Here is a 27,391-nt window from a genome sequence, read left to right as displayed (position 1 = left end):
TGTTCATTTTAGATTTGGACACAAGTTAATAGCATCAGATCTGTATAAATTAACGGATACTGTGGCAATCCGTGACCAAGGAAATGGACGCTTGGTGTGTCTCTTACCCAGCAGCCAAGCCCGGCAGAGTCCTTTAGGATCTTCACAGTCTCATGATGGCTCATCAGCAAATTGCAGTCCCATAATATTTGAAGAACTGGAATATCATGAGCCCATTTGTAAGCAGCATTGTCTGAATAAAGACTTTAGGTAGGCTGTGTATTCAAAAATTTTTGAATTTTTTTTAAACAGAAAAAAGATTAAATTTATCAAAATGATTTTTCTATGTATTAAATTGTGCACTTTTTAAAAGAAGTGAACCATCTTGTGAGATGCACATCTTATAGCAGATTTAATCACTCTTATGAATTAAAAGTTGAAGTGTCTGATCATAAGTCCATAAACCAGACTTCCTGTGAAGAGTAGAAATGCTGTTTATAGAGTTTCACAGTTGGTACAGGGCCAAATAACACAGATTTTATTATAATCCTGTTTTAGTGCACTCATCTGTTTGAGGATGTGGTGTTTATGTGTTGCAGTATAATTACCAAGGAAGAAATGCTTATTCTATTGAGACTGACATGCAAATCTCAGTCTCATTGTTGGTTAGAAGGGAATTTTTTTTGAAAGTGGTTAAAAAAGAATTGCTTTATTTTTTCACTGTGACTTTTATTGTGAGCTCTTTGATAATTCCATTTAATTTACCCTCCCAACAATCTGGTAAAGTTGGCAGCCCATCGTGACCTGAAAACTTCTATAAGTTATATCAAAGTTAAACGTATGTGCAAATCGTAGGTTTTGGTGTCAACAGCTCAAGTTGGCAGCAGATAGCTGGCTGTGATGCTGTCTCTCGTCATTGTATCCATCTAAGTCAAGTCACATTACAATAGCTACAGTAAAAGTATATAGAATATCTTCTGCATTATTCCTGGGGGATTTGTTCCAAAAAATTAAAAATGTTGCATATGGAAATTTAAAATTTTAAAATGTCTGCATATTTTATTTGTCAAAATAGCACAATACAAACATGCCAATTTCAGTTATTTTGGCAGCTTATTTCAAAATACCTGTCTACAGGTTTGTCTGTAATAATGCAGCCAAAAAATGGAAATGTTTTTTGCCAAATAGATTCCTTGCTTTGCATATTAATAACTTCGTTCATTTAAACTACAATATAGAAATGTATTTTCCAAACCTCTCAGAAGCAGTGCAAGGGTTGGGAAAGCTAGGAGTAATGAAAGAGCTGAGGGAGAGGAAGATAATTGCTGAGAAGGAACCTGGGAGATTGTTAGGTGTGAATGGGAGAAGTATAGAACAAGGTGGGGTCTGGTTTGTTTTTTGGGAGAGGAGTGGGGAATTGTTGGGGAACCTCCTCCATGTAGACCCTGGCTGATCTCTATCCTCTCCTGTTCATTCCGGTACATCTACCCTTTCCCTATATGTCCCACTCAGCTACCTTTCCTCCCTCCCGCCATCATCTGTGTCCCTGCACCTCATGCCTATGCATTCCCAATCCAATTCAGCCCCTTCCCTAATCTGTCATCTTCCCCTCTTCCCTTTGCTAGCCTTTCTGACCGTAACATTCCCCAACAGTTCCATGTGCCCTGCTGTGTCTGTCTCTCTCTCGCGCTCTCGCTCTCTCTCTCTCCATATCCTATGCCTCCTCACTTGGCCCTGCAGGCAAGGTGCTGAGAAAAATGCAGCTGCTGGCTGCTATGGCCAGTGAGCTGGCTCTGCCCTCTGTTCTAGTGTCACATCAGCCCCAGCTGGGCAAAAGGTATAATTGCAGCACCTCACCAACAGAATGTATTTTCTGCAGAAGACATGAATTCTGCACAGGCGCAGTGAAGTACAATTCCCTTCCGAGTATCCAGTGTTACTTCTCCAGTTAAACAATTATTGTAGTTGTCATATAAACCTTATATGAATGGGAGGGGAGGTAGTTCATGAAACTAACATAGCTCATACTGGGGAAGAGATGGGAGTTTTCATACTAACTTTTTCTCAACCTTATCTCCAACTAGCACCAGTACATACATACACACTTTACTTCAATTTGAGGCTGATGAAAATGTAGTTAAGTACTTAAACTTCTCTTGTCATTATAGTGAACATGAATTTGACCCAGACTCCTACCAAATTCCTTTTGTGATTTTGTCTTTGAAGACATTTGCACCGCAAGTGCACAGTCTGCTGCAGACCCATGAAGGCACTGTGCCTTTACTAAGGTAAACATGCTTAACTTTGTTTCTTTCAATCCATGAATAGATACAGTAAGGATTTTATCTCCTCTCTTTTTTTCCTAATTAAACTTTTATGAACACACTGAAGTGCTGTGTTTTCTTAATAACTAAGTTTTGAGTACTTTAGCCTTATTTAAAAAATTATGCGAGCAGGTGAGTAAAGACTGCTTTTATTTAAAAATGTTTTCAAAAAGTTGTGCAAAATGTAAGCAGTTGGTTATGAAATATTCACAGAACAATTTTGTTAATAAGATGGCTAAAGTTTTTTGTGCAAGAAATGTGTTGATATTTATGGGTGATGATATTGTTTTAAGATATGATGTTTATAGTATTTTAGTAATTAGAATTTTTCTGTTCCGACCTTTGTTTTTAAAGCTTTCCTGATTGTTATACGTCAGAATTCAGTGATCTAGAAATTGTGCCAGAAGGTCAAGGAGGTGTTCCCTTGGAGCATCTCATCACCTGTGTTCCTGGAGTTAATATTGCCACTGCCCAAAATGGCATTAAAGTTGTTAAGTGGATACACAACAAACCACCCCCACCAACTACAGGTAAATATCACTTTTTATCTGGCTTTCACTCTACAGACTCCTTTTGACAAATTTTTTTTTTAATAGTTGTTAGATTATTTAGCACCTTTTTTTATTCAGTCTTCATAACTTTTTAAAAAACAGACTACATTTTAAATTGTCTTTTTGAGGAAAAATTGTTGAACGAAAAGGTGTTCCTAGTAGTTGTATACTATAAATCGATCCCAAATATTTTGATAGAAAATTTGAGTAATTAAGTTGAGTTTTCAGTATGTAAACGTCTAAAATTATTTAATTATTCCCTCATTTGTGGAGGAATAGTAGTAATACATAATGTCTATCTGAACTGAACATCTGTTTCTAAAACAAAATTTTCTCCTTCTAGATCCTTGGCTTTCACGTTCGAAGAGCCCTGTAGGTAACCCACAGCTTATTCAGTTCAGTAGAGAAGTGATAGATCTACTTAAAAGCCAGCCATCTTGTATCATACCTGTCAGTAAATTCATCCCAACATATCATCATCACTTTGCAAAGCAGTGTCGTGTGTCTGACTATGGGTATTCCAAGTTATTGGAGTTACTAGAAGCGGTGCCTCATGTATTACAAGTGAGTTCGGTGTCACTTTATTTTATTCTCAAACACATTCATAGCTTGAATCAGAAGAATTCATGAGTAACTCAGTGGTTGGCACAGAATGTATTTGTTCAACTGGCTTGTCCATGCCTATGAAGATAGCATCTATACCTAGGATTCAATTCTTTTTGTTCATTTATGAGGTGATAATCATGGCAGCTACTATAGTGTTTTCAGAACTTATAAATATATGTGAAGTTCTCTTGGATCTAACTGTCATAGATTCCAAGGCCACAAGGGACCAATGTGGTCATCTAATCGTCGGGGCAGGCAATAAGCAGTTTGTCTGGATATGGTTCACCAGTGTTAGCTCCTTACAGGCTGCCAGACAGTTTGTTTCCCTGAGTGTTGTCATTGCAGCCACTCGCAGTTCCCATTAGCTGCAGTTCACCTTCCCAAGCCAATGGTAGCCATGGGAAGTGGCACAGGTCAGGCCACTGTTTCCCACAGCTCCCTTTGGCTGGGAGCTGCAAGGTAAATAGATACCAGAAGGGTAGCCATGTTAGTCTATTCCAACAAAAACAGCAAAAAGTCCTGTAGCACCTTAAAGACTAACACATTTGTTTGGGTATAAGGTTTCATGGATCTGACTAAGTGGTTTCCAGCCCAAGACAATTTATGCCCAAATGATTTTGTTACTTTTTAAGGTGCTACAGGATTCCTTGTTGTTCAGGTAAATATAGTGTTTGGCAGCCCACCAGAAAAGAGTGAGGGGGGGATTTGATAGCAGCCTTTAACTACCTGAAGAGTAGGGGAGAGTGTCTGAGAGAGACAGCAAGGAGGGGAGCAGGATCTGGTGCTGGGGGGGAACCGGCTTAAAAACAGGTTCCCCAGCACCATCTCTGCGGGGAGAAGGGGCAGGAGCTTAGCGGGGAACTGGTGGTGCTTTTGCCTTTGAAATGTAGCAAGAGCAGGGCACCCACGCTCCTGGGGCTCTTGTATGTTTCAAAAGCAGGGAGCGCGGGGCCAGTGGGGAGCTGTTTGAGTCCCCTGCTGGTCCCCGCCCTGGGAGCACTTCTGACTTTGAAATGTAGCAGAAGCCGGCAGGGCTCTTGCTACATTTCAAAGGTGAAGGATAAGTACCCTTATCGACTAATCAAATAGTCAATGCAAATTGCATTTACCATTTGATTAGTTAGTTAATCTAAATTTAACATCCTTACTGAAGAGGATGGGGGAGGTTGTTCTCAACTGTGACAGATGAGAAAACAAGGAGCAATAGCCTCAAGTTGTAGTGGTGGGAGGTCTAGGTTGAATATTAGGAAAAACTATATCACTAGGAGGGGGAGAAGCACTGGAATGGGTTACTAGGGAGGTGGTGGAATCTCCATTCCTAGAGGTTTTTAAGTCCCAGCTTGATGAAACCTTGGCTGGGATGATTTAGTTGGGATTGGTCCTGCTTTGGAGAGGGGGTTGGACTCGATAACCTCCTGAGGTCTCTTCCAACCCTAGGATTCTATAACTAACCCTGGTGAACTGTATCTGGCCTGCGGGCCACTTTTTGCCCATCCCAGTCTAGTCTGACCTCTTGGATAACAGAAGCCATAAAACTTCCCCAAAATAATACCTAGAGTCTGTTTTTAGAAAAATAAAGTTCCAGTAAAATCACCTGTATAGCAGGTATGAACATTCTTTTGGAGGATGTGGTGGTTGTGCTTTCCTAATGAACCATGGTTTATTATGGAAGAAGTACATGGAAAGAGAGCCTCTCATAATCATGCAATTGAAATCTTACCACAATCTCTTCTTTAATCTAAATAGCTCATAACCTTATTTACGTGAGGGGGAAGGGGGGCTGCAAGAGATCACAAGTGATCAATGCTGAGAATTAACTGTTTGTTTTTTATGCTGATAAGAGATTTATTGCTGTTTATGTTCTAGATTCTTGGCATGGGCTCTAAACGCTTGTTAACCCTAACATACAGGGCCCAAGTAAAACGTTTCACTCAAGACTTATTGAAACTTCTAAAATCACAGGCCAGTAAACAAGTTATTGTGAGAGAATTCTTACAGGCTTATCATTGGTAAGTTGGCTTTATTTTTAACAAATATCAAGAAATCTGCTGTCCACATTTGTAGAGCCCTGCATACTCGCAGACAGTGGAGCAAATACCTGCGGAGGTGTGTCTTCTTCCTGCACTGCTGACAGGGAAAGTACACAACAAGCTTTGTCCCAAATCTCTTTCCAGGAGGGACTGAGTGCCTGCCATGCCTGCCCTCCCTGCCTGGTGAACACTAACTTGTAGAACTTTGGCCCCAGGTCCCTGCTTTGATGCTTCCTGCCTTTTCCCTATACAACCTTGTACCCTCCACGCTCATTTGTGCTCCCTCCAGATGGTTTGCTGTGTGGATACAAGTAAAATCTGAATAGCGATTGTGGATCAGATGATGAGTTGAGCCTAGTGGATGCAGATCAGATGCAGATCCACATTTTTGTATCCATGCAGGCTCTACACATTTGCAACTGTGTATTTTTATAAGTGGAGCGTAAGAAAGGTTGGCTCTTGGAAGTCTAATACAGAAACCTGACACTACATTGTTGCCTTTTCATTGTGGTGATAAATTATCAGAAGGTGGAATTTATCAGATTTTATAAACGCTTGAAAATAGTCCATTATCGTTATAGGAAATTTCTGAAATGCAGTGCAAGATTACTTTAACTCTTAACTTTTCAAAAAATTGTGATACTTCAAATTGGAGTTACTGTATCTTGTTAATTTATTCCTTAAGGTATGCCTGTAAATTATTACATTTACTCACCAGTGCATGGCACGCTTGTAATGCAAACTAACCTGAGAGAGAATGTGCTATTTTTGTGGGTTTTTTCTTTTTTGGAAAGTTGGCTTCAACCAAGAGAGAGAGGGGAAAGTGAGTGGTTGCCCCATGGCATTTTTTAATCTAGTCCAATTTAGTAGCTCTAGCAAGGTTATTTGGTAGGGGCAATAATCCAAGGAAGAATTAGTGCCATCTTTGCATTGCTAGTAATATTTCCCCTCTCTGATACTCTTAGACTAGCAGAATCTTTTTTAAATCAGTTTCCACATGTTACTTTCCCTAGTGTGAAGTCAGGAGACTATATAGCACATGAAGTCATACGTAACAATTGCTGCCTTCTTACAGTAGAAGAAAATGTGACATTTGCTTGTTTGTGTTGAGGAAGTTTGGTTGGTTTGTTTTAACTTCAAACCACTATATAAAGTTCTGGTTTAATGAAGTAACTTTCGTTAAATTCTTTGTTAGTCTGAGGCACCCAGTAGTTGGTATATACAACTTTAGATGTATGTGGAGGGCAGAGTAAAGTACCAGTGTATGACTCTTAGGCTATGTCTAGACTGCAAGCCTCTTTCAAAAGAGGCTTTTTCGAAAGTATCTTTCGAAAAAGCCTCTTTCAAAAAAGAGCATCTAGACTGCAAGCAGTACTTTCGAAAAACCACGCCGCTTTTTCGAAAGAAAGCAGCAAGTGAGTCTGGATGCTCTCTTTCTAAAAAGCCGTGTTTGCTTTCAAGAACGCCTTTTTTCGAAAGAGCACTTTCGAAAAAAGGCGTTCTTCCTCGTGAAATGAGGTTTACCGCCGTCGAAAGAAAAGCCGCGTTCTTTCGATTTAATTTCGAAAGAACGAGGCTGCAGTCTAGACGCAGGTGAAGTTTTTTCGAAAAAGGCTCCTTTTTTGGGAAAAAACCCTGAGTCTGGACATAGCCCTAGTTCTGTAGTCAAAGGGAATATTTGATTTTTGTGTACTTGATTTACAAATGATCTCCTGAGTTTGCGTTCTTAAGTGCTTGTTTCATTGGCAGTGTGAAAATACCATTTGTTTCATTGAGGTGTGGCTTCTGTCTTGATAAATTACATTTCTATTGTGTGTGTGCAACTTGCTACATTTCACATTTAATTGCCCTATGTAAAATGCATCAACTCTCTGAAATTGCTTTATAATACTCTTAAATTGTTCAGGTGTTTCTCTAAAGACTGGGATGTTACTGAATATGGAGTGTGTGAGTTGGCAGATATTATATCAGAAATTCCAGATACAACAATCTGTCTGACTCAGCAAGACAATGAAACGGTCATTTGTATCCCCAAAAGAGGTATGTCACATCATCGTTTCGATCTGTAAAAATAATAGTTTATTAATTTATGAAAATTGTATTTTGTTTTCATTGTTGCCAGCATATTTGTGTTCTCACATAATTTGACATTAACTCATTGGGTAAAGCAAATCCCAATACAAATGTCAAAATTTAGATGTCCCACTCTTCTCCTTAGGTGAGTACTGTATTTTCTGGCGTATAAGACTACTTTTTATACTAAAAAACATCCCCCAAAAATCGGGGGTCGTCTTATACGCCGGGTATAAACATACAGGCAGTCCCCGACTTGCAGGTACGAACGGGGCTTTTCTCGCCCCGGAGGACACGGGCTGCGGGACCTTGCGGTCCCGCCACCCGTGTACTCCGGGGTGAGAAAAGCTGCTCCGCGTCTCCCTGGTCTGCAGACCAGGAAGATGCGGAGCAAAGCCGCGGAGGGGCCCCGGCAGCGGGGCAGCCCAGGCACGCCTGGGCTGCCCCGCTGCCCGAGCCCCTTCGCGGCTTTGCAAAGCCTCGGGGGAAGCTGGCAGCGGGACAGCCCAGACGCACCACGGCTGTCCCGCTGCCAGCGTCCTCAGAGGCTTTGCTCCCGGTGTCCCTGGTCTGCTGGAGATGGTCCCCAGCAGACCAGGGGCACCGGGAGCAAAGCCGAAGCGGCGGTGGGGTGCCGCGCCTCTGAGGCTTTGCCAGAGGCTTTGCCCGCCGCCGCTTCGGCTTTGCTCCCGGTGCCCCTGGTCTTCTGGGGACCGTCTCCAGCAGACCAGGGACACCGGGAGCAAAGCCGCAGCAGTGCCAGGGTCCCGCGCCTCTGAGGCTTTGCCAGAGCAAAGCCTCAGAGGCGTGGCACCCCGCTGCCGCTGCAGCTTTGCTCCCCATGTCTCTGGTCTGCTGGGGGGGGGGGCGCAGCTAGTGCGTCCCCCCCCCCAGCAGACCAGGCTTTTGTTGTGGACCCTGGGGCAGAGCAGCTGGGGTGCTGCCGGTTGGCCTCTTAAGGGGGGTAGTCTTATACGGCGAGTATAGGAGAGAACCTATGTTTTAACTAGAAAATTAGGGGGTCGTCTTATACGCCCAGTCGCCTTATACGCCGGAAAATACGGTATATTTTGCACTTGTTGCCAAATTATACCAGTATATTATCATAATCCCATGACTGAGAGGTAGTTATGTGTATTCCTAGACATTTAAGAAGGAAAATTTCTGTAATAGAATACATGGAATGTTATTTTCTTAGTTATATTTTTGTATTCATTTTACTAAGTAATATTTAATGTAGTTAAACTTTTTGTGCAGCATGGCTAGAGAGGAAGAAATAACCAAAAAACTTGCATAGTGAATACTGTACAGTGATTGCCACATGATCGATTATTTCACACCAGTAAGTGTGTAAGCATGGCAGAGACTTCGTTGCAATGGCATATTCTTCCAACCAAAAAATAATGAATGTTTGTGGCTGATATAAAACTTTAAAATATACGACTGTTGGTACCCTGTATTTTCTTTACGTACCTTTTTCTTGACTTTTAAGCTAATAATTTGGTGACTGCTCATTTTTGTTTTAATATCTTTGACTATTAGAACGTACCCAGGAAGAAATTGAAAGAACAAAACAATTCTCTAAGGAGGTAGTTGACTTGCTGCGTCATCAAACCCATTTCCGAATGCCCTTTAATAAATTTATTCCTTCTTACCACCACCACTTTGGCCGTCAGTGCAAACTTGCTTATTATGGGTTTACCAAACTACTTGAACTTTTTGAAGCCATACCAGATGTCTTGGAGGTAAGTTTCTATAAACTTCAAAGTATATTTAAGCATTTTTTAGATCAGATCTATATACATTATACTCTTGCCATCATCAAGAGCTATTTCCAGGTACAGGTCAAGCTTTATTATCCAGCACACACAAGGAACGGGGGTTGCTAGTTAAATAACTGTGCTGGGTATTTGAACTTTTTTGGGAATGCAAGAATGTTTAAGTAATGAAATAATTATACTTAAGCCTACAAAGTTTTAGCAATTGGATATTATTGTATACAATATACTTTTTAACACTTACTGTATACTGAATGATACTGAATTTTTAACTTAATGCAGAATGAATGAAATAACCATACTTTACCCTAAACTTTTAACTTTATTACAGTACAGTAATTCCTCATTTAACACGTGCCCACTTAACACGTTTTCGCAATAACACAATTTTTTTTTTTAAGGAATGTTTTTTGAATTACACGCCCGTCCTCGGAATAACACGATTTCCCCAGCCGCCCATTGCTGGCGGCTGCGCGGGGCTTCCTCTGCCTCCCTGCTAAGCAGCAGAGGGTTTGCTGCTCGCCGTGCCATTCCCCACTGACTCCCACTTGCCAGACGCCTTGCCCCCTCTCCTCCACCCCTGCTTGCAGGCTGGTGGCTGGGTTTTCCCAGCCGGCCCATCTCCGGTGGCTACGCAGGGCTTCCCCTGCCTCCCTGCAAAGCAGCAGAGAGTTTGCCGCTCACCACGCCGTTCCCCGGCGACCCCCTCTCCCCTCCCCCGCCGGACGCAGTGCAGGTCCCAGCAGACCCGTCACAGGGGCATACTCCCAACCCAATCCTCCTCCCCTCTCCTCCCCTTCCTTTCCCCAGAGCCAAACACCTCCCCTCCCTGCTGTAACCCAGTCCCCTTTCTCCCCCAACCTTATGTCCTGGTCCCAACAGACACCACTCCTTGAAACACAACCCCCACCTTTGCCATTATTTTCAATGGGAAAATTGACCCCGCATAACACGTTTTCACTTAGGTTTCAGAAAATGATCACGTTATCTATAGTGTTAAATGAGGAATTACTGTATATACACTATAACTTTTACAACTACAGTAGTGTTATATCCAGTATTGTAATTTACTGCTCCTGTACTGCCTGAATATCAACAACTTCTGCTGTTGATGGTGTTGGATCAGGGGCATAAGCAGCAGAAGCTTTTTGAAGCATCTAGCGGATGCATGTCTGCCTGCCTGCAAGTCAGTTGCCTTTTCTTGAGGAAATTATTCTGGATAATGTGCAGTTGCGTGACTTTCTGATCAGAAAAAGAATACTGCTGTTTGGCAAACTTCACCAAAGTTTCCAGAGACTGCAGCAGAAACTTGGGTTTCTCTAGCATGGTGATCTTCCTCTGAATCTATTTCATCTGCAGTACAGGTACTTCTCTCCGGGTAGACAACCATTTCTGTAATTTCAGAGTGTCTCGGGGTTTTTGTAACATGTAGACCTTGATCGATGTTTACCCATAAAAACATAAGAATGGCCATACTGGGTCAGAGTAAAGGTCCATCCAGCCCAGTACCCTATCTGCCAACTGTGGCCAATGCCAGGTGTCCCAGAGGGAGTGAATCGAACAGGTAATGATCAAGTGATCTCTCTCCCGCCATCCATCCCCACCCTCTGACAAACAGAGGCTAGGGACACCATTCCTTACCCATACTGGCTAATAGCCATTAATGGATTTAATCTCCATGAATTTATCTAGTTTCTCTTTTAAACCCTGTTCTAGTCCGAGCCTTCACAACCTCCTCAGACAAGTAATTCCACAGATTGACTATGCACTATGTGAAGAACTTCCTTTCATTTGTCTTAAACCTGCTGCCCATTAGTTTCATTTGGTGGCCCCCTAGTTCTTATATTATGGGAACAAGTAAATAGCTTTTCCTTATTCACTTTCTCCACACCACTCGTTATTTTATAGACCTCTATCATATTCCCCCCCCCTCTTTTCCAAGCTGAAAAGTCCCAGTCTCTTTAATCTCTCCTCATATGGGACCTGTTCCAAACCCCTAATCACTTTAGTTGCCCTTCTCTGAACCTTTTCTAATTCCAGTATATCTTTTTTGAGATGAAGAGACCACATCTGTGCACAGTATTCAAGATGCGGGTGTACCATGGATTTATATAAGGGCAATAAGATATTCTCCATCTTATTCTCTATCCCTTTTTTAATAATTCCTGACATCCTGTTTTCTTTTTTGACTGCTGCTGCACACTGCGTGGACGTCTTCAGAGAACTATCCATGATGACTCCAAGATCTCTTTCTTGATTAGTTGTTGCTAAATTAGCCCCCATCGTATTATACAGGCAGTCCCCGACTTACGCGGATCCGACTTATGTCGGATCCGCACTTACGAACGGGGCTTTCTCGCCCCGGAAGTCGGGGCGAGAGAGCCCCGTTCGTAAGCTGCTCCGGTGCCCCTGGTCTGCTGGAGACCGTCTCCAGCAGACCAGGGGCACCGGGCGGGTTCCCGCGCTTCTGAGGCTTTGCCAGAGCAAAGCCTCAGAGGCGCGGGGAACCGCCGCTGCTGCCGCTTCAATCTGGGTGCCTGTGGTCTGCTGGGGACGGTCCCCAGCAGACCACAGGCACCCAGATTGAAGCGGCAGCAGTGGCAGGGTCCCTCCCTCTGAGGCTTTGCCAGAGCAAAGCCTCAGAGGCTCTGCTCCCCGTGTCCCTGGTCTGCTGGGGAGGGGGGGGGGCGCAGCTAGTGTGCTCTCCCCCCCCCCCCCCCCCAGCAGACCAGGCTTTTGTTTTGGACTCTGGGGCAGAGCAGCTGGGGCGCTGCCGATTGGTCCTGCAGCGCCCGCTCTGGGCACTACTGGACCAACCCGGCAGCACCCCAGCTGCTCTGCCCCAGGTCCTGATTCAGCCGCTGCTGGTCAGTTTCAGCAGCGGCTGAATCAGGACCCTGGGGCAGAGCAGATGGGGTGCTGCTAGGTTGGTCCAGTAGCACCCAGGAGCGGCGCTACTGGAGCAACCCAGCAGCACCCCAGCTGCTCTGCCCCAGGCGTCCCCAAGTCAGCTTCTGCTGAAACTGACCAGCGCTGACTACAGGAAGCCCCAGGCAGAGTTGCTCTGCCCCAGGCTTCCTGGAATCAGCTGCTGATCAGTTTCAGCAGCAGCTGACTTGGGGACGCCTGGGGTTCTTAAGTTGATTCTGTATGTAAGTCGGAACTGGCGGTCAGTTTCAGCAGTGTCTGAATCTGGACGCCAGTTCCGACTTACATACAGATTCAACTTAAGAACAAACCTACAGTCCCTATCTTGTACGTAACCCGGGGACTGCCTGTATGTATAGTTTGGGTTATTTTTTCCAATGTGCATTACTTTACATTTATCCACATTAAATTTCTTTTGCCATTTTGTTGCCCAATCACTTAGTTTTGTGAGATCTTTTTGAAATTCTTCCCAGTCTGCTTTGGTCTTAACTATCTTGAGCATTTTAGTATCGTCTGTAAACTTTGCCACCTCACTGTTTACCCCTTTCTCCAGATGATTTGTGAGTAAGTTGAATAGGATTGGTCCTAGGACTGACCCTTGGGGAACACCACTAGTTACCCCTCTACATTCTGAAAATTTACCATTTATTCCTACCATTTGTTTTCTGTCTTTTAACCAGTTCTCAGTCCATGAAAGGATCTTCCCTCTTATCCCATGACAACTTAATTTACGTAAAGAGCCTTTGGTGAGGGACCTGGTCAATGACTTCCTAGAAATTTAAGTACACTATATCCACTGGATCCCCCTTGTCCACATGTTTCTTAACCCCTTCAAAGAACTCTAATAGATTAGTAAGACATGATTTCCCTTTACAGAAACCATGTTGACTTTTTCCCAACAAATTATGTTCTTCTCTGTGTCTTACACTTTTATTCTTTACTATTGTTTCAACTAATTTGCCCGGTACTGACGTTAGACTTACCAGTCTGTAATTGCCAGGATCACCTCTGGAACCCTTTTTAAATATTGGCGTTACATTAGCTATCTTCCAGTAATTGGGTACAGAAGCTGATTTAAAGGATAGGTTACAAACTATAGTTGTTAGTTCCAAAATTTCCCATTTGAGTTTTCAGAACTCTTGGGTGAATGCCATCTGGTCCTGGTGACTTGTTACTGTTAAGTTCATCAATTAATTCCAAAAACTCTTCTAATGACACTTCAGTCTATGACAAGTCCTCAGATTTGTCACCTACAAAGGATGTCAGGTTTGGGAATCTCCTTAAAATCCTCATCCGTGAAGATTGAAGCAAAGAATTCATTTACAATGACTTTATTGTCTTTAAGTGCTCCTTTTGTATCTCGATCTTCCAGGGGCCCCACTGGTTATTTAGCAGGCTTCCAGCTTCTGATGTACTTAAAAAACATTTTGTTATTACCCTTTGAGTTTTTGGCTGGCTGTTCTTCAAACTCCTTTTTGGCTTTTTTAATTACATTTTTACACTTAATTTGGCAATGTTTATACTCCTTTCTATTTATCTCACTAGGATTTGACTTCCACTTTTAAAAGATGACTTTTTATCTCTCTCTGCTTCTTTTACATGGTTAAGCCACAGTGGCTCTTTTTTAGTTCTTCTACTACGTTTTTTAATTTGGGGTATACATTTAAGTTGGGCCTCTGTTATGATGTCTTTGAAAAGTGTCCATGCAGCTTGCAAGGATTTTACTTTAGTCACTGTACCTTTTAATTTCTGTTTAACTAACCTCCTCATTTTTGCATAGTTCCCCTTTTTTGAAATTAAATGCCACAGTGTTGGGCTGCTGAGGTGTTCTTCCCACCACAGGATTGTTAAGTGTTGTTATATTATGGTCACTATTTCCAAGCGGTCCTATTATAGTTACCTCTTGGACCAGATCCTGTGCTCCACTCAGGACTAAATCAAGAATTGCCTCTCTCCTTGTGGGTTCCTGTACCAGCTGCTCCAAGAAGCAGTCGTTTAAAGTATCAAGAAATTTTGTGTCTGTATCTCGTCCTGAGGTGACATGTACCCAGTCAATATAGGGATAGTTGAAATCCCCCACTATTATTGCGTTTTTTATTTTGGTAACCTCTCTAATCTCACTTCATAGTCACTATTACTGTCCTGGTCAGGTGGTCGATAATAGATCACAACTGTTATATTCTTATTAGAGCAGGGAATTACTATCCACAGCAATTCTATGAAACATGTTGATTCATTTAAGTTTTTTACTTCATTTGATTCTAAATTTTCTTTCACATATAGTGCCACTCCCCTACCCGCATGACTTATTCTATCCTTCCAATGTATTTTGTACCCCGGAATGATTGTGTCCCATTCTTCAACTTCATTATCCTTCCTTTTAATGATTGAGTTTGTGGGATCGCCATTTTGAAGGACATTTCCTGGATCTCTCTCCTTTTTGATCTTTTGAAGATTTGAAGGTCGTCTTTATCAGAGGACCTCTCTACAAATATCATTTCCATCTACAATTTTCTCCATGATCTATTTAAAGTTGCTATCTTGACAGCAGACCTGGCACATGCCACATTGAAGACTGCATCCTTGATACTATACCATGGTTGACTCTTTGATTGTTCCTTCATAGTTGAGCAGGTTCCTCATAAAATCCCTTATGTGGATGACTTTTAGGTTTTGAATAATTCCCTGATGCATTAGCTGAACGTGAGGTGACATTTGCAGGCAGAAAGACTGCGAACATATTGCTAGACACTCACTCTGCTTCAGAAGGGCGAGCTTGACAGTTATCTAAAAGCAGAATAACCTTTGTGTCTTCTCGCACTCCAAGTTCTTTCAAGTGGTCTTTTACATCACAAATAAAGATATGGTGGAAGCAATACAAAAATATGTTATCTATCCATGCATTAGGCTGTGCCTTTATAGTAGTCAAGATTCGTTGGTGTGTCCTGACAGGTCTCCTGCTCCATCAATGATGATGATCATTCGGCTGCATGTGTGTGCTCCTTTTGTGTATTGTGTTGACTTTGCACAAATAATCAATACAGCAGACTCTGAGAGAGCCCTCAAAGACCACAAAACCCAATAAGGATCAAAGGCTCCCCGTCAAGTTTGTCAAATGAAGCACTTTAATAGTTGTAAGTAGACTGTACCAAATCACTATGCCTATGTATCCCCTGACAATGGACAGGGCTCAGTCAGTGACATGGGAATCCCTCATTGTCCCCTAAGTCAGACAAAAACAGCCCCTCCAAGACACCACTTTACATACAGGTACAAACAAGTTATATATCACTCCTTACATGTCAGGTTGGCACCATCTGATGTTACTTAGATAGCATTCATCACCCTGCACCTCATAGTTCTCTGGGGTTTTGCCATGCTTCTGAATGAGCTTCTTAATCACACTATTTTCTTCAGCTCCATGATCAGCAGACTGTTTCTCTCTAGAGACATCATGCCTTCTGATACCATATTGCATCTTAAAGCATACCAACCATCAGAAAAAAAAAAAGTAGGTCATCTTCATTTCCATCTACTGTACTGATAAAAGTCCTTGGCCTTTTCAATCAACATTGGCCAGAAATTGGAACTTCCTGAGAACGCTTCAAGGAAAACCATTCGTAGAACACGTTGTCTAATTGTTCCAATTTTGGTTTGTGCAAAGTACGGTGTTTCTCAATTGCTTTGTTTGTCTCGGTACTTGACATGAATTTCATCAATTCTGCCTTGTGTGCCTTAGTATGGTAGATTGTTGATGAGCTAACATCAAACTCTTTCATCCTTTGACTCCTGTTTTCTCTTTCAAGGTGCCTAATTAGGTCCAATTTCTAGGTTATAGTCCGCAACACATTTTCTGTTCTTTGCCTGTTGCTGGTTTACTGCTAGCCATAGTACTGTATTCAGAGGCTGGCAGCCTTTACTGCTGCAAGTTTGCAAACATGACTTCTGCAAGTGCCAGAAAATTATGCCAGATGGCTACCGGAATTTTTTTGGTTAACCAAATTGGGAATTGTATTGCGGTCTATGGTAAAAGCAAGACTTACTTGATTGTCTCTCTTGAGGAATGCTATTCAGTCTGCTTGCTTCATGTGGATGCGTTCTGTAAAGTAACTGAATTGTTATGTGAAACAGTTATATTAATAAAAGCGACGAGGAGTCCTGTGGCACCTTATAGACTAACTGAAGTGTAGGAGCATAAGCTTTTGTGGGCAAAGACCCACTTCGTCAGATGCATATTAATATTTACTATCCTTATTGAATGTTGGCTGCAGACTGGATTTTCTGGTCAGTTTAGGTAAGTAACTTCATTAACAAAGCATAATTTGATTTTTTTTTTTTTTTTTTTTTTTTAGGTATTAGAATGCGGAGAAGAAAAAATTCTGACATTGACAGAGGTGGAAAGGGTCAAAGCTCTAGCAGCCCAGTTTGTTAAACTGCTGCGATCTCAGAAAGACAACTGCCTTATGATGACTGATTTACTTACAGAATACAGTAAAACATTTGGTTACTCATTGCGCCTTCATGACTATGATGTCAGCTCAGTTCTCGCTTTAATGCAAAAACTTTGCCACGTTGTAAAGGTAAACATTTTTAATATGCGGTTTAAAAACAAAGCCTGGATTTCATGTGTGTATAGAACTAAAGACATTCAATTCCCTGTCTTACCTGTTTTTAAAATATCAAGATTGAGTGTTAATTTATATTTTTACCTCGTTTCATTGCACACTGAGCTTTCCCCTCCCTTTGAAATTCCCCAGTGTTTTACTTAAAGAATTGTTGCTTTTTCTAATGTGGGGGAAGGGGGGAGGAGGGAATACATAGACCTGTAAGCTTCGTCTTATGAGACAGCAGAGGCAAATATAATTCTGCTGCAGCCTTTTTATAAAGGTCAAAATATTCGCATATGGCAAGCTGCTTTTTTTTTTTTTTTTTTAAACAGTTTAATCTAATGGAAAATGTTTGTTAGGCCTGTTTGGACTTATTCATTTTTCTTATGTTTTTTTGTTGTATATCAAAATTCTTCAGGTTGCTGAGACAGAATCTGGTAAACAGATACAGCTGATAAATAGAAAGTCTCTACGTACTTTGACTGCACAACTACTGGTATTGATGATGTCTTGGGATGAAACTGATTTTCTTTCTGTTGACCAGCTTAAAAGACACTATGAAACTGTCCACAGCGCTCCCCTTAATCCATGTGAATATGGATTTATGACCTTAACTGAACTCCTGAAGAGTCTGCCTTACTTGGTTGAGGTATGGAAGCTACTAGGAAAGCTGATTTGGTTTTTAGAACCATACTTAAAACTAATATATTTTATTTAGTTGTAGTCGTGATACAGTTTGTATTGCTCCTTGTACTTGTGAAGGATATTACTGTGACAAACAGAAACCTACAATTGTATGGTGACCTTTCTTTGCTTTTGCACAGGTTTTTACCAATGATTTGGCAGAAGAATGTGTGAAACTTACAAATCTGTATTTGTTTGCGAAGAATGTGAGATCTTTGCTTCACACCTACCACTACCAGCAGATTTTCCTTCATGAGTTCCCAACAGCATATAATAAGTATACAGGAGAAGTGTTGCAGCCCAAAATATATGGATATAATAGTCTAGAAGAGCTCTTAGGAGCAATTCCACAGGTCTGAAAAACTTTATTACTGCATTGTAATCCTAAATTAAGATTCCTGAATGCCTTCACTAACCATTTCTTAGAGTGCTTAATTTAAGCACATTAGGCAACATAAATTCTGCTTCATGTTTTATATGATCTGCTGCTGTAGTTACAAGGAAATTTATGCTAAACTTTACACATTTTAACAATCTTAGTTTTGCTGAACTGGACTCATCCCCATAATCGCTTCAGTGTATTCATTGTTTGAATCGAATGAATGCATGTGTAAATAAAAATGCAGTAAAACTAAATAAAAATGCTACTTGTTTGTGGAGCAAAAATGTTGATAGTATTCACTGAATGAGAATTGACTATGCCTCTATTTGCTAAAGAGAAACAACGAAATGCAGTTGCTGAATTGCATATTGATTGTGCTGGGTTTACCTGGCAATATCCAAGTAGCCATGTAAATTTGAACCCTTACCACTCATCTAAAAGCCTTCGGAATTCCACATATTTTAATTCTAGTGTTGAATCTCAGATGTCAGCCAGTTGGTTTATACACTCTAAGCATACGTCTACACAGCAGTGTTGTTTCTGAATAACTGACATTATTCCGAAATAACATAGTCCATGTCGACACTACAAGCAGTTATTTCAGCATAATGTCAAAATAATGTTGACCTGGAGGACTTCTTACTCCAACTCCTATATCCCTCATTTTATGAGTAAGGACAATTGGAGGAAGAATGCTTTTTCTCAGACTTTCTGCTGTGTAGATAGCGCCAGAAGCTGAAATAAGCTATTTCGACTTAAGCTATGCAATTGACGTAGCTCAAGTTGCATAGCTTGTTTTGGCTTTCGCCCTGCTTTGTAGATGTGCCTTAAGATATTCAAAATCTTTGGCCATAAGCTTTTCAAGTAAACTAATCCTTTTGGAGAGCAGTTCGCAATAACACTTCAGTTTGTTTTGAAAATATGGAGCTGGAAAATGCATGAGCTTCAGACAGCCTGTTATCTTGATAAATAAAGAGGGGCTGTTCAGCACAAGACTTTCGAATGGGCCATCTGATCTGAATCATCTTGAGTTAGCTTGCTTTCCTTTAAAAATTTTGTCATTGTGTGTGAGAACTAGGAAGTAGTATGCATTAGGTATTGATGTTAGTTTGTGGTCTGGCTACATTGCACTCTTGTCTTCTAAATAGGTGGTCTGGATCAAAGGACATGGGCATAAGCGAATTGTAGTACTAAAGAATGACATGAAAAGTAAGTAAGACAGTTGACCTTCATAGGTTAATTATCACGCTAAAGTATACAAGTGTATTTTTAGAGGTGATCAGAGACAAATGAACTTGCCTTTTTGAAGCTCGTTTTAGCTCACCCAGCTTTTCCCCTGCTGATCATGTGGATGATCATGGAAATCAACTTGACGACAGTAATGGACACATTATGGAGATTCTAGGATCTGCTGCATCCATGGAATTAAAACTAGGATCACTATGTGATGGTAATACAAACTTAATGTCTATAATAAAGTTGTTCAGTCTGTGCAGAAATCCACTAAAAGCAAAGCACCATGGGAAAAGAGCTGTGTGACTTAGCTTTAAACACCGTATATCAGAGAAGCTTATTTCAAATAGCTATCAGTCTTCTTCATGAAGGTCTATATGTATGTTCCTCTTTATGTAAGGAAGAGACTGTTTCTGTGCACTCTTAAGATTTACTCTTCCGAGTTCCAAACTTTTTTCAGATAAGTTCCCTTAACTCCCTTCACCTCAGTGGAAGTTAAAGGCAAGATAAGTGAGATTAAATGCAGATGAGGGATTCCACTAGAAGAGTAGAGGACTATTTTGTTGCATCTGTAGTACAGCTTCTTTTGTATATGATTTGCATCCTTAGCTCTCCCTCGCTGCTGCTACATCTGCTAATAACACTGGTAGTACTGTCAGTAGCCTTTTTCCAACTGTGGTTAGCCAGGAACCTATGCCCTCATTGCACAGACTGTGCCATGGTTACAAATTCCTTTGTTCCCTCTAGGCTGGATTACTGTATAACAAAATGGCTTTTGAGACGAAAGCTTTGGGTGATGTTGGGAAGAAAGACATTAGGACACTTCATTCCTGGCTACCCAGTTGAAATAAATTGCCCATGACCCAACAAAGCTGGGGATTAGTGGCTTGGGGTGTAGGAGCAGGCTCTGGGTTGAGGAAGGGGGCTGGGGTGCAGAAGAGGGTACGGGCTACGGGTTGGGTGTACATGCCATGGAGTGGGATCAGGGATGACGGGCTTGGGGTACAGAAGGGGGCCCTGGATTTTGAGGCAGGTGTTTGTGGTGCAGGTTTGCCTCCAGCAGCTCCCAGTTAGTGGGCAGGAGGGGTACAGAAGACCTGCTTTGCTCCAGACAACCCTGGAATCAGCCAGCAGTAGGTCTGGCTCCTAGGCATTGGCGCGCAGGTGGCTCTGTGCAGCTCTCACCTACAGGTACCACCCTCCTCAGCTCCCATTGGCTGGGAATGCAGAGCCAGTCCTCAGGGTGGGGGTAGGGGCAGTGAGCAGAGCCCCATGGCTCCCCTGCCTAGGAGCCAGGCTTGCTAGCTGCTCCTCGGTCACACAGTATCAGAACAGGTAGGGATTTTCCAGTAGTTGTGAAAATGTGAATCATGTCCCAGCTTTAGTTGGCTATCAGGATTTCTGGGTGCTGCGTAAAGTGACCCAGTGCTTACATTCCATGACCCAGCACTGGGTCTTGTCCTGACAGTTGAGAACCATTGCACTAGGAGCAGGAACATGTGCTCGGTTCAGGGTATGTCTGCACTACAGCAACTATGTTGGCATAACTGCATTGCCATAGCTGTGCTTATATATAACCCTATAGCATAGACACAGCCTACACTTACGCAAGGGCTTTATGCACCTCCTTGAGCTACAGGGGAAGCCTTTTTCTGATAACATAGGTGTGCCATAGCTGTGTGGTCAGGTGTGTGGATTTTTCAGACCTATGGTAGGTTGGCATAGCTACATCCAGGTTTTATGTAGAACAGGCCTCATTCAAGATGCAATTAAATATGTTTCTTAAGATTTTACCTAGTCAGGAGCCAGTTCCTTAAGAAAACATGTCCTCCTGCAATATTTGATAGGATCTTGGCATAACTACATGGCCAGCTTTTGTGTTTGAAGACTCTTCCTTTTGGAACTTACTCCCTTGCTCTTAAGGCCTAGGTTGGCAAATATTTGGTCATGTTATGTATCCTCTTTTCTTACACCCTCCCCCACGCTTTGTTTCAGGCTGTGGGCTGAACAAATTTCAGTGTGGGTTTAGTCTATAAATCCCCTTAAAGCATTTTGGCTGCAGACTTCGTGTTTACCAATTATTAATGTATTTTCTGTGGCCTTTAGATATTTTGATCACCTCATTTTTGCAGTTTCTAATCAAGCTGAACAAGAACTTCTTTGCCTCACAAATACATCACCTGTCGATCTCCTGTGTGAACCAGTTCCTTCCTGCCTACCATCCCCACAACTCAGACCTGATCCAGTCATTCTTGAGTCTGCAGATCTCATTCAGTTTGAGGAACACATTCCACCTCACTCTGGTAAGAGTTAATAGCCATAGGCAAATATCTGGAAGCTAGATTTATGTTTACGATGGCAGGTAAAGTACAGGCACTGCATGCCCAGTTAGCATGGGTGTAAATAGCTGTATAGGTGGTGAGACAATGGCTTAGACAAGTAGAGTACCCTGTGCGCTTGAGTCCCCAGGGTATATACTCTGTTTGGCCCTTATGTGCTTAAACAGTGCCACCCTTGTCTATACACCGCCCTGGTTTTAAGGTGGCGGTGTCCTATTACCTCCCCACTTTCAGAGCCTTTCCCTGTTGCTATGCCTCTCTGCTGGAGCCTGTCAGTCCACATAGCTACACATGTAGCACCTGTACTTTACATCCTACTGTAAGCGTAGACATAGCCTACATGTTACTGATCAGACTTGACTGATAATTTTTTTAAAAAAATTGAAATGAAACCTCAAACAAATGGCTAATCAATATCTACTAACTTTTTTATACATTTGCTTCTATGCTCTTGTGAGGTAAATGCAGAATTCACAGGAATCACTTCATAATTAAAATGCAGTTATTACAGTGGCACATGGCAGTATTTGGGATGCTTATTCTATTTTATGAATTAGAACCATTTTTTCAGATAAACAGAGACCTAAATACATAGTGCTAAAGCCAAACACTAACAGCAGAGCTGAGAACTGAGCAAGAGTGTTGTGCTGCTTAAATCTGCTAGTCCAGTGGTTCCCAACTTTTTTTATACTGTGGATGGGCAAACCCATTCATGAACTGTTGGCAGACTGGTAACGATTTGCATATTCATTATGCAAATAATGAATATGCAAATAAAATATTACCGCTCCACCAAAAGCCCTGGCCCTCAGAGCTGCTGCGAACAGCTGGCTTCAGCTCCACCAGTCATCACATGGCAAGGTACACCATGGCTCCAGACTCCCCCAGTGCCAGCCCTAACCCTTAAAACCCTCCACTACCCTCCAGCGCCAGCCTCCAACCCCAGAGTCCCCCTCCCCCATAGGCTAGCCTCCCGCCCTCAGGCTGTTCTGCTACTTAGAGCCCCCCTGCCACCAGACCCCCCTGTGCCAGCCTCCTGTTTCCAGAGCCCCACTGCACCCAACCCCTCAGAGCCCCCCACCCCCCATATTAGCCCTGTTCCCAGAGCTCTCCAGTGCCAGCTCCTCACCTCTTACAGCCTCCCACCCTCAAAGGCCCCAACACTGGCCCCGTCCTTGGAACCCCCGGTGCCTGCTCCGCCCCTCTCACCTAGCCCTGAGCTGCCTTCCAGTGGTAAGCTGAGTGCTCCTGTCTGGGTCATGGTTGCTCTAAGGCTGCCGTACCAGGATCTGCACTGTTCTCCCACCACACAGCAAACTGCTTTTTTATGTCTGGGAGGAGCCCCCATTCCTCTCAGCTGGCTGGCTGAGAGGCAGAGCAGGACATGCTTCTCCCAACAGCCACAGCGGGAGGAGAAGTACTGGGCGGTATATTCCAGCCCTGGCCTCCAGCAGCCAGCAGGTCGTGGACCGGCGGTTGGGAACCGCTGCGCTAATTACACTTCCCCACATGAACTCTTACCAAATGATTTTCGTGCATAGCTGTGAAATCTGGTTTTGAAAGTAAAATATTTGTAAATTAGTTGTTCATATTTATTTTAGAGATGATGATTCTAACAGAAGAAGAAGAAAACAGAATTATTACCACAGTAACAAAAGAAAACTTGAGCTGTGCCTCTGTGGTATCTAATGCCACAGAGAATTCTACAGTGCCTCCCCATCAGTCTCCTGAAACTCAGCTAACCAAGGAAGCAATGGACAGCCCAGCCAAAAAGCAACACAAAAACAAAGTGAAATTGGCAGCAAACTTTTCACTTGCACCTGTAACCAAGCTTTAAATTTTCGTTTAGTGTGAAAGACAAATACTGTTGGACTCTGCACAAAAATATAGCTATTTGGTAGCCCTTATGTATTTTAATAAGAAGGCCTAGAAGTCACTTAATTTGTATTTAGATGTATTCTGTGAAGATTTTGTTCTTTTTACACTGAACACAGCTGTCAGCAGGGCAAACTATTTTTATTTTGATAAAACCTCCAGCATCCATTAAATTATTCTGAACAAGTTTTATTCTCCCTCCTCCCCATAAACCAATGGTGTTCAGGGTTATACATATAAACTCGAAGTGGAATAGATTTTATTTTCTTTAACTCTCATTGGTGGTGTAATCCTACATGTAGCGTAATATATTCTATGGATTGTTGCTTACTGATTGTTTCAGACAGTATTAATAAAATGCATGATCTGTCTTCAAAAGCCTGTTGAGGAATTTTAACCATTATGGATTGGAATGACAAGTGTGGTGGGTTTCTGATTGTACTAAGGAGGGAAAGCTTGTGTTATGTGCAACTTCAGGTGACTTGTAATTGCATTGTAATTCCTTTCACACAAAGATGTCTGTAGAAGATTATGTGGATTTATTGCAAAATTTGTTTTAAATGTGTTGTGAAACTTTCAGTTCCGCTGAGGAGCTTTCTTGGAAGTTGAGGATATTTTAAGCTTCCCTTTTATGTTTAGTTCGATGTGTATTGGGTTAAGGAAAAAAGATTGTCTTGGTGTCATGAGTTTAAAGTAAAATTAAGACACTTTTTTGTGTCTAGGTTACTAGGAAGGTTCCAATATTTCTAAAATATGCATTTAATGCATAAATTATGGATCATAGAACAGGTGATGTAAAGTGCTATAAGATGGAAGGTATTGATGCTTTTTCCACTTGCAAGGAAAGTTCTAGGTGTGCGTGGAAATGCCAAGGTTATTCTGCTTAACCTTGTGTATTATTTTTTAAGCATGTTTGGTAAATGGGAAGCTTACTCTTCGTTGCATTGTCTTTTAACTGTGTCTGTTTTTATTCTAGTATTTACTTCTAGTGTTGGAAGCTTTTTTCAGTTATTTGTGGTACTTATTTGTGTTGGCTTTTGGAAAGGCCAGCCTTTAGAAGAGAAGTAAACCAGTGGGAATGACCTTATTTCTAGTTGGCTGAAATGTCCTGTGAGTGAGGCCTTATACCCATTTTGGGTAAACTTGGCATTTACAATGGGTTGTATTTGCCAAACAGACTAAATTTCCTATAAAATTGAAAGAGCGTATACCTAAGGTTTTCTACTGGTGGAATGGTTTCTTTTTTGAGATGGATTATATTTTCTAATGTATAAGAGAGATAGCAAGTGGGCTCAGATTCCATGGCCAGCAATTGAAAATGTCATGAAATAATGGCTATAGACAGAATTTTACAAGTCAGATTTTGTTACAAAAATCTTTTAAATATAGCCAGTTATTTACCAGTACTAAAATATAGCCATTATGAATACAGGGAAACACTTGGAAGTTTTTCTGAGCATTATGGCACAGTCCTTATTAAACCTCTACAGACATAGTGTTACAGAAAGCAAAACCAGAATGTAAATTTTTTTAGAATGCTTTTAATAATTTCATGAGTTAAATGTAATAACATCTGCTATCACTTTACGTAGATTTTGTAAGGTTAACACTAATCATTTAGATCTTTGAGTAATGTATGCAAAAAATTGTAAAATTGTGTTTTCATGAGATGCAATTACAAGTCATCCAAACTGCTAAGTAAATGAGAAGATTGACGCTATAGAGGAATAATTGAGATACAGCTCCATACAATGTTTATGTGAATGTGGTGGTTATACCATTTATGGAGGTAGCATATATAACTATATTTTGATTCATGTGTAATTCAGATTAAATTGCTGTTTGAAAGTAATAGAATACATTTTGGGGAAGGTGTGTTCATAGGGAAACAATTGCCAATTGAATTGCAATATTTTTTTTTTATTCATAGGGTTAATAGAATGATGTGACTTACTGATTCAAAACAGTTAGGACCATGACATTCGTTAATTTACAAATTATACTAATTTAGATTCATGTCTCTTTAAAAAAAAAAAAAAAACCACAAGTGTCACTGAAGCCCTCAACTTATGTGCACTAAATCTTGGGATGGGAGGGGGAAGAAAAATGTTTTTCATAGCTGTCTATTTTGTTGGACACTTCTTTTGTGTGTGGCTCAAGTGCTGTTTTGTGTGTTGGGACCAAACAGTTGTCAATAAAATTTTCAAGCAAGCAAATAACTCTTGGCTTATTTACTTAAGAACTGATAGATATCTTAGAATTCTTGTTTACTACTGTTTTCCGCCATTTATACCAAGTTTAGTTACGCAAGCAAAGTAAAGCAGGAAAACATTTGTTCTAAAAACTGAGATTAAAACCAACAGCAAACCTTCCCATGAGATTCTTTAAAATTCCAATAATGCAACTGAAATGTAAATTATTCTCTTTGCAGTTTTTGAAGAACTTGATGAACATACCAGAAGTCCTGAAATATGTTACTAGCCTGGATTTTGTAAAATATATATTCCTTTTAATGAAACCTCAAATGCTTATATGTTATGTATATAAAGCAGCCTTTGTCCTGATAAGAGGTCCTGAATGTACAAGCACTAACTTCAATAGTAAATTGATCAATTTAATTGCATCTACTTCTTTCAAGAATGAAAGAGAACTTGTTTACCATGGTACTGTACTCAAGTTGGATGCCATAAATCACTGATCTTAAATGGGGGGGAAATAAAGATGGGGAGAAACAAGATGATTCTCTCAAACTGTTTTAATGAAAACTGCAATCACTGTCCCATAATTAGTCACATTCCCTCTTTTAGTTGTGCATGTTTCCACTGTGTGTACACACAAAATCATGGACTCGGCTTCATATGGAACTTAACTTCAGCAGGCAAACATTGGGGTTTTGAGGGAGGGGTGATCTTTTTTTAACCACTTCCCTTGTTTCGTTTTCCTCTTGTCACTTCTCATTTCTTGCTAATTATGTCTTTTAATCAAATCTCTTTTTGTATAAATCGGGCTATAAATTTAAGAATTTATAAATTGGAAGTGTTTGACGTTTGCCTACTTTGCATCTTACAAGAATATAAGGTGCAATATCTCTGCTGGTTTGAGCTCACCTAGGAAGCCAAAGCCCTAAAATGAAGCCTTGCACACAACATGAATTATTTAATTAGGTTTTGCTACTAATTATTGATACTATGGACTTTCTCATATTCCCTTGCATTGGACAGCATGCGATTAAGCATAGTAACACTTCAGCACAAAGTTGTTTGCGGACTGAGAGGACTACAAAAGAGAACTGATGGGGCTAATATACAAAGTTTCCCACCTGCATGTGTAACATGTTTTGTGTGGATGGCAACTGATTCATCAATTTCCCTCTGCCTTCTGTACAGTAAGCATGTATTTTGGTAGGTAGAGAAGGAAACTAGGATCTAGAATCCCTGGATCCTGGCTCCCTCTTTGTCAGTTACTTGCTGTGTGACCTTGAACAGCCACTTAACCTCTGTGCCTCAGTTTATCTAGCTGCAAAATAGGAATAACAGCTTATTTGCAATGCAGCACTTATACCAGAATCTCTTCCCCACACATATCTTTTTCATTACTTCTGACCCTCGTTGTAGAATGCATACCCTTTTGTAGAATCAGGCCTGTAGCTATTTGCAATCTTTTCATGGAAATATGCAATCAAAACACAACTAATAGTATAACAACATTGTTAGGGCTACAACATTGTGACCCAAAATTCAAAATGGTACACGATCCTTTAGCACCAGACTTCCGCAGCTAATGTACATTTTTGTTGATTTGGTAAAATGTGCCTGTGATGGACCAGGTGCAGCCTGCACTTGGCACAGTGGGACGCTGGTCACGGACCCGGCGGGAGGGTGAGGAAGCGCTCTGCAGCAGGCGCGTGGCCAGAACTCTGGCCCTGCCGATCCCCGTACCGGTGCTGGGAGGGGACACTGCCCGCTGACAAGGGGCGGATGACCGCCCCTCCCCCTCGGAGCG

General features: G+C 41.5%; 1 protein-coding gene across 1 annotated transcript in view; it reads left to right on the top strand.

Moving 5' to 3' along the window:
* Positions 1-25,608, top strand: part of MARF1 (meiosis regulator and mRNA stability factor 1) — a 61,628-nt gene extending 36,020 nt beyond the window's left edge. Inside the window, exons 14-27 of the mRNA XM_075899363.1 lie at positions 13-249; positions 2,148-2,267; positions 2,658-2,833; positions 3,198-3,418; positions 5,327-5,469; positions 7,397-7,530; positions 9,106-9,308; positions 16,622-16,849; positions 17,295-17,525; positions 17,701-17,913; positions 19,091-19,151; positions 19,252-19,392; positions 21,308-21,478; positions 23,116-25,608. Coding sequence (XP_075755478.1) covers positions 13-249; positions 2,148-2,267; positions 2,658-2,833; positions 3,198-3,418; positions 5,327-5,469; positions 7,397-7,530; positions 9,106-9,308; positions 16,622-16,849; positions 17,295-17,525; positions 17,701-17,913; positions 19,091-19,151; positions 19,252-19,392; positions 21,308-21,478; positions 23,116-23,351 — 2,515 coding nt within the window. The 3' untranslated portion in view covers positions 23,352-25,608. The remainder of the gene's footprint in view (positions 1-12; positions 250-2,147; positions 2,268-2,657; positions 2,834-3,197; positions 3,419-5,326; positions 5,470-7,396; positions 7,531-9,105; positions 9,309-16,621; positions 16,850-17,294; positions 17,526-17,700; positions 17,914-19,090; positions 19,152-19,251; positions 19,393-21,307; positions 21,479-23,115) is intronic.
* Positions 25,609-27,391: the final 1,783 nt, after the last annotated feature.

This window comes from Pelodiscus sinensis, chromosome 16 (genome assembly GCF_049634645.1).
Source record: "Pelodiscus sinensis isolate JC-2024 chromosome 16, ASM4963464v1, whole genome shotgun sequence".
NCBI classification, from domain to species: Eukaryota; Metazoa; Chordata; order Testudines; family Trionychidae; genus Pelodiscus; species Pelodiscus sinensis.
The sequence above is the reverse complement of the archived record's forward strand: the minus strand, read 5'-3'. Positions and strand labels throughout refer to the sequence as shown.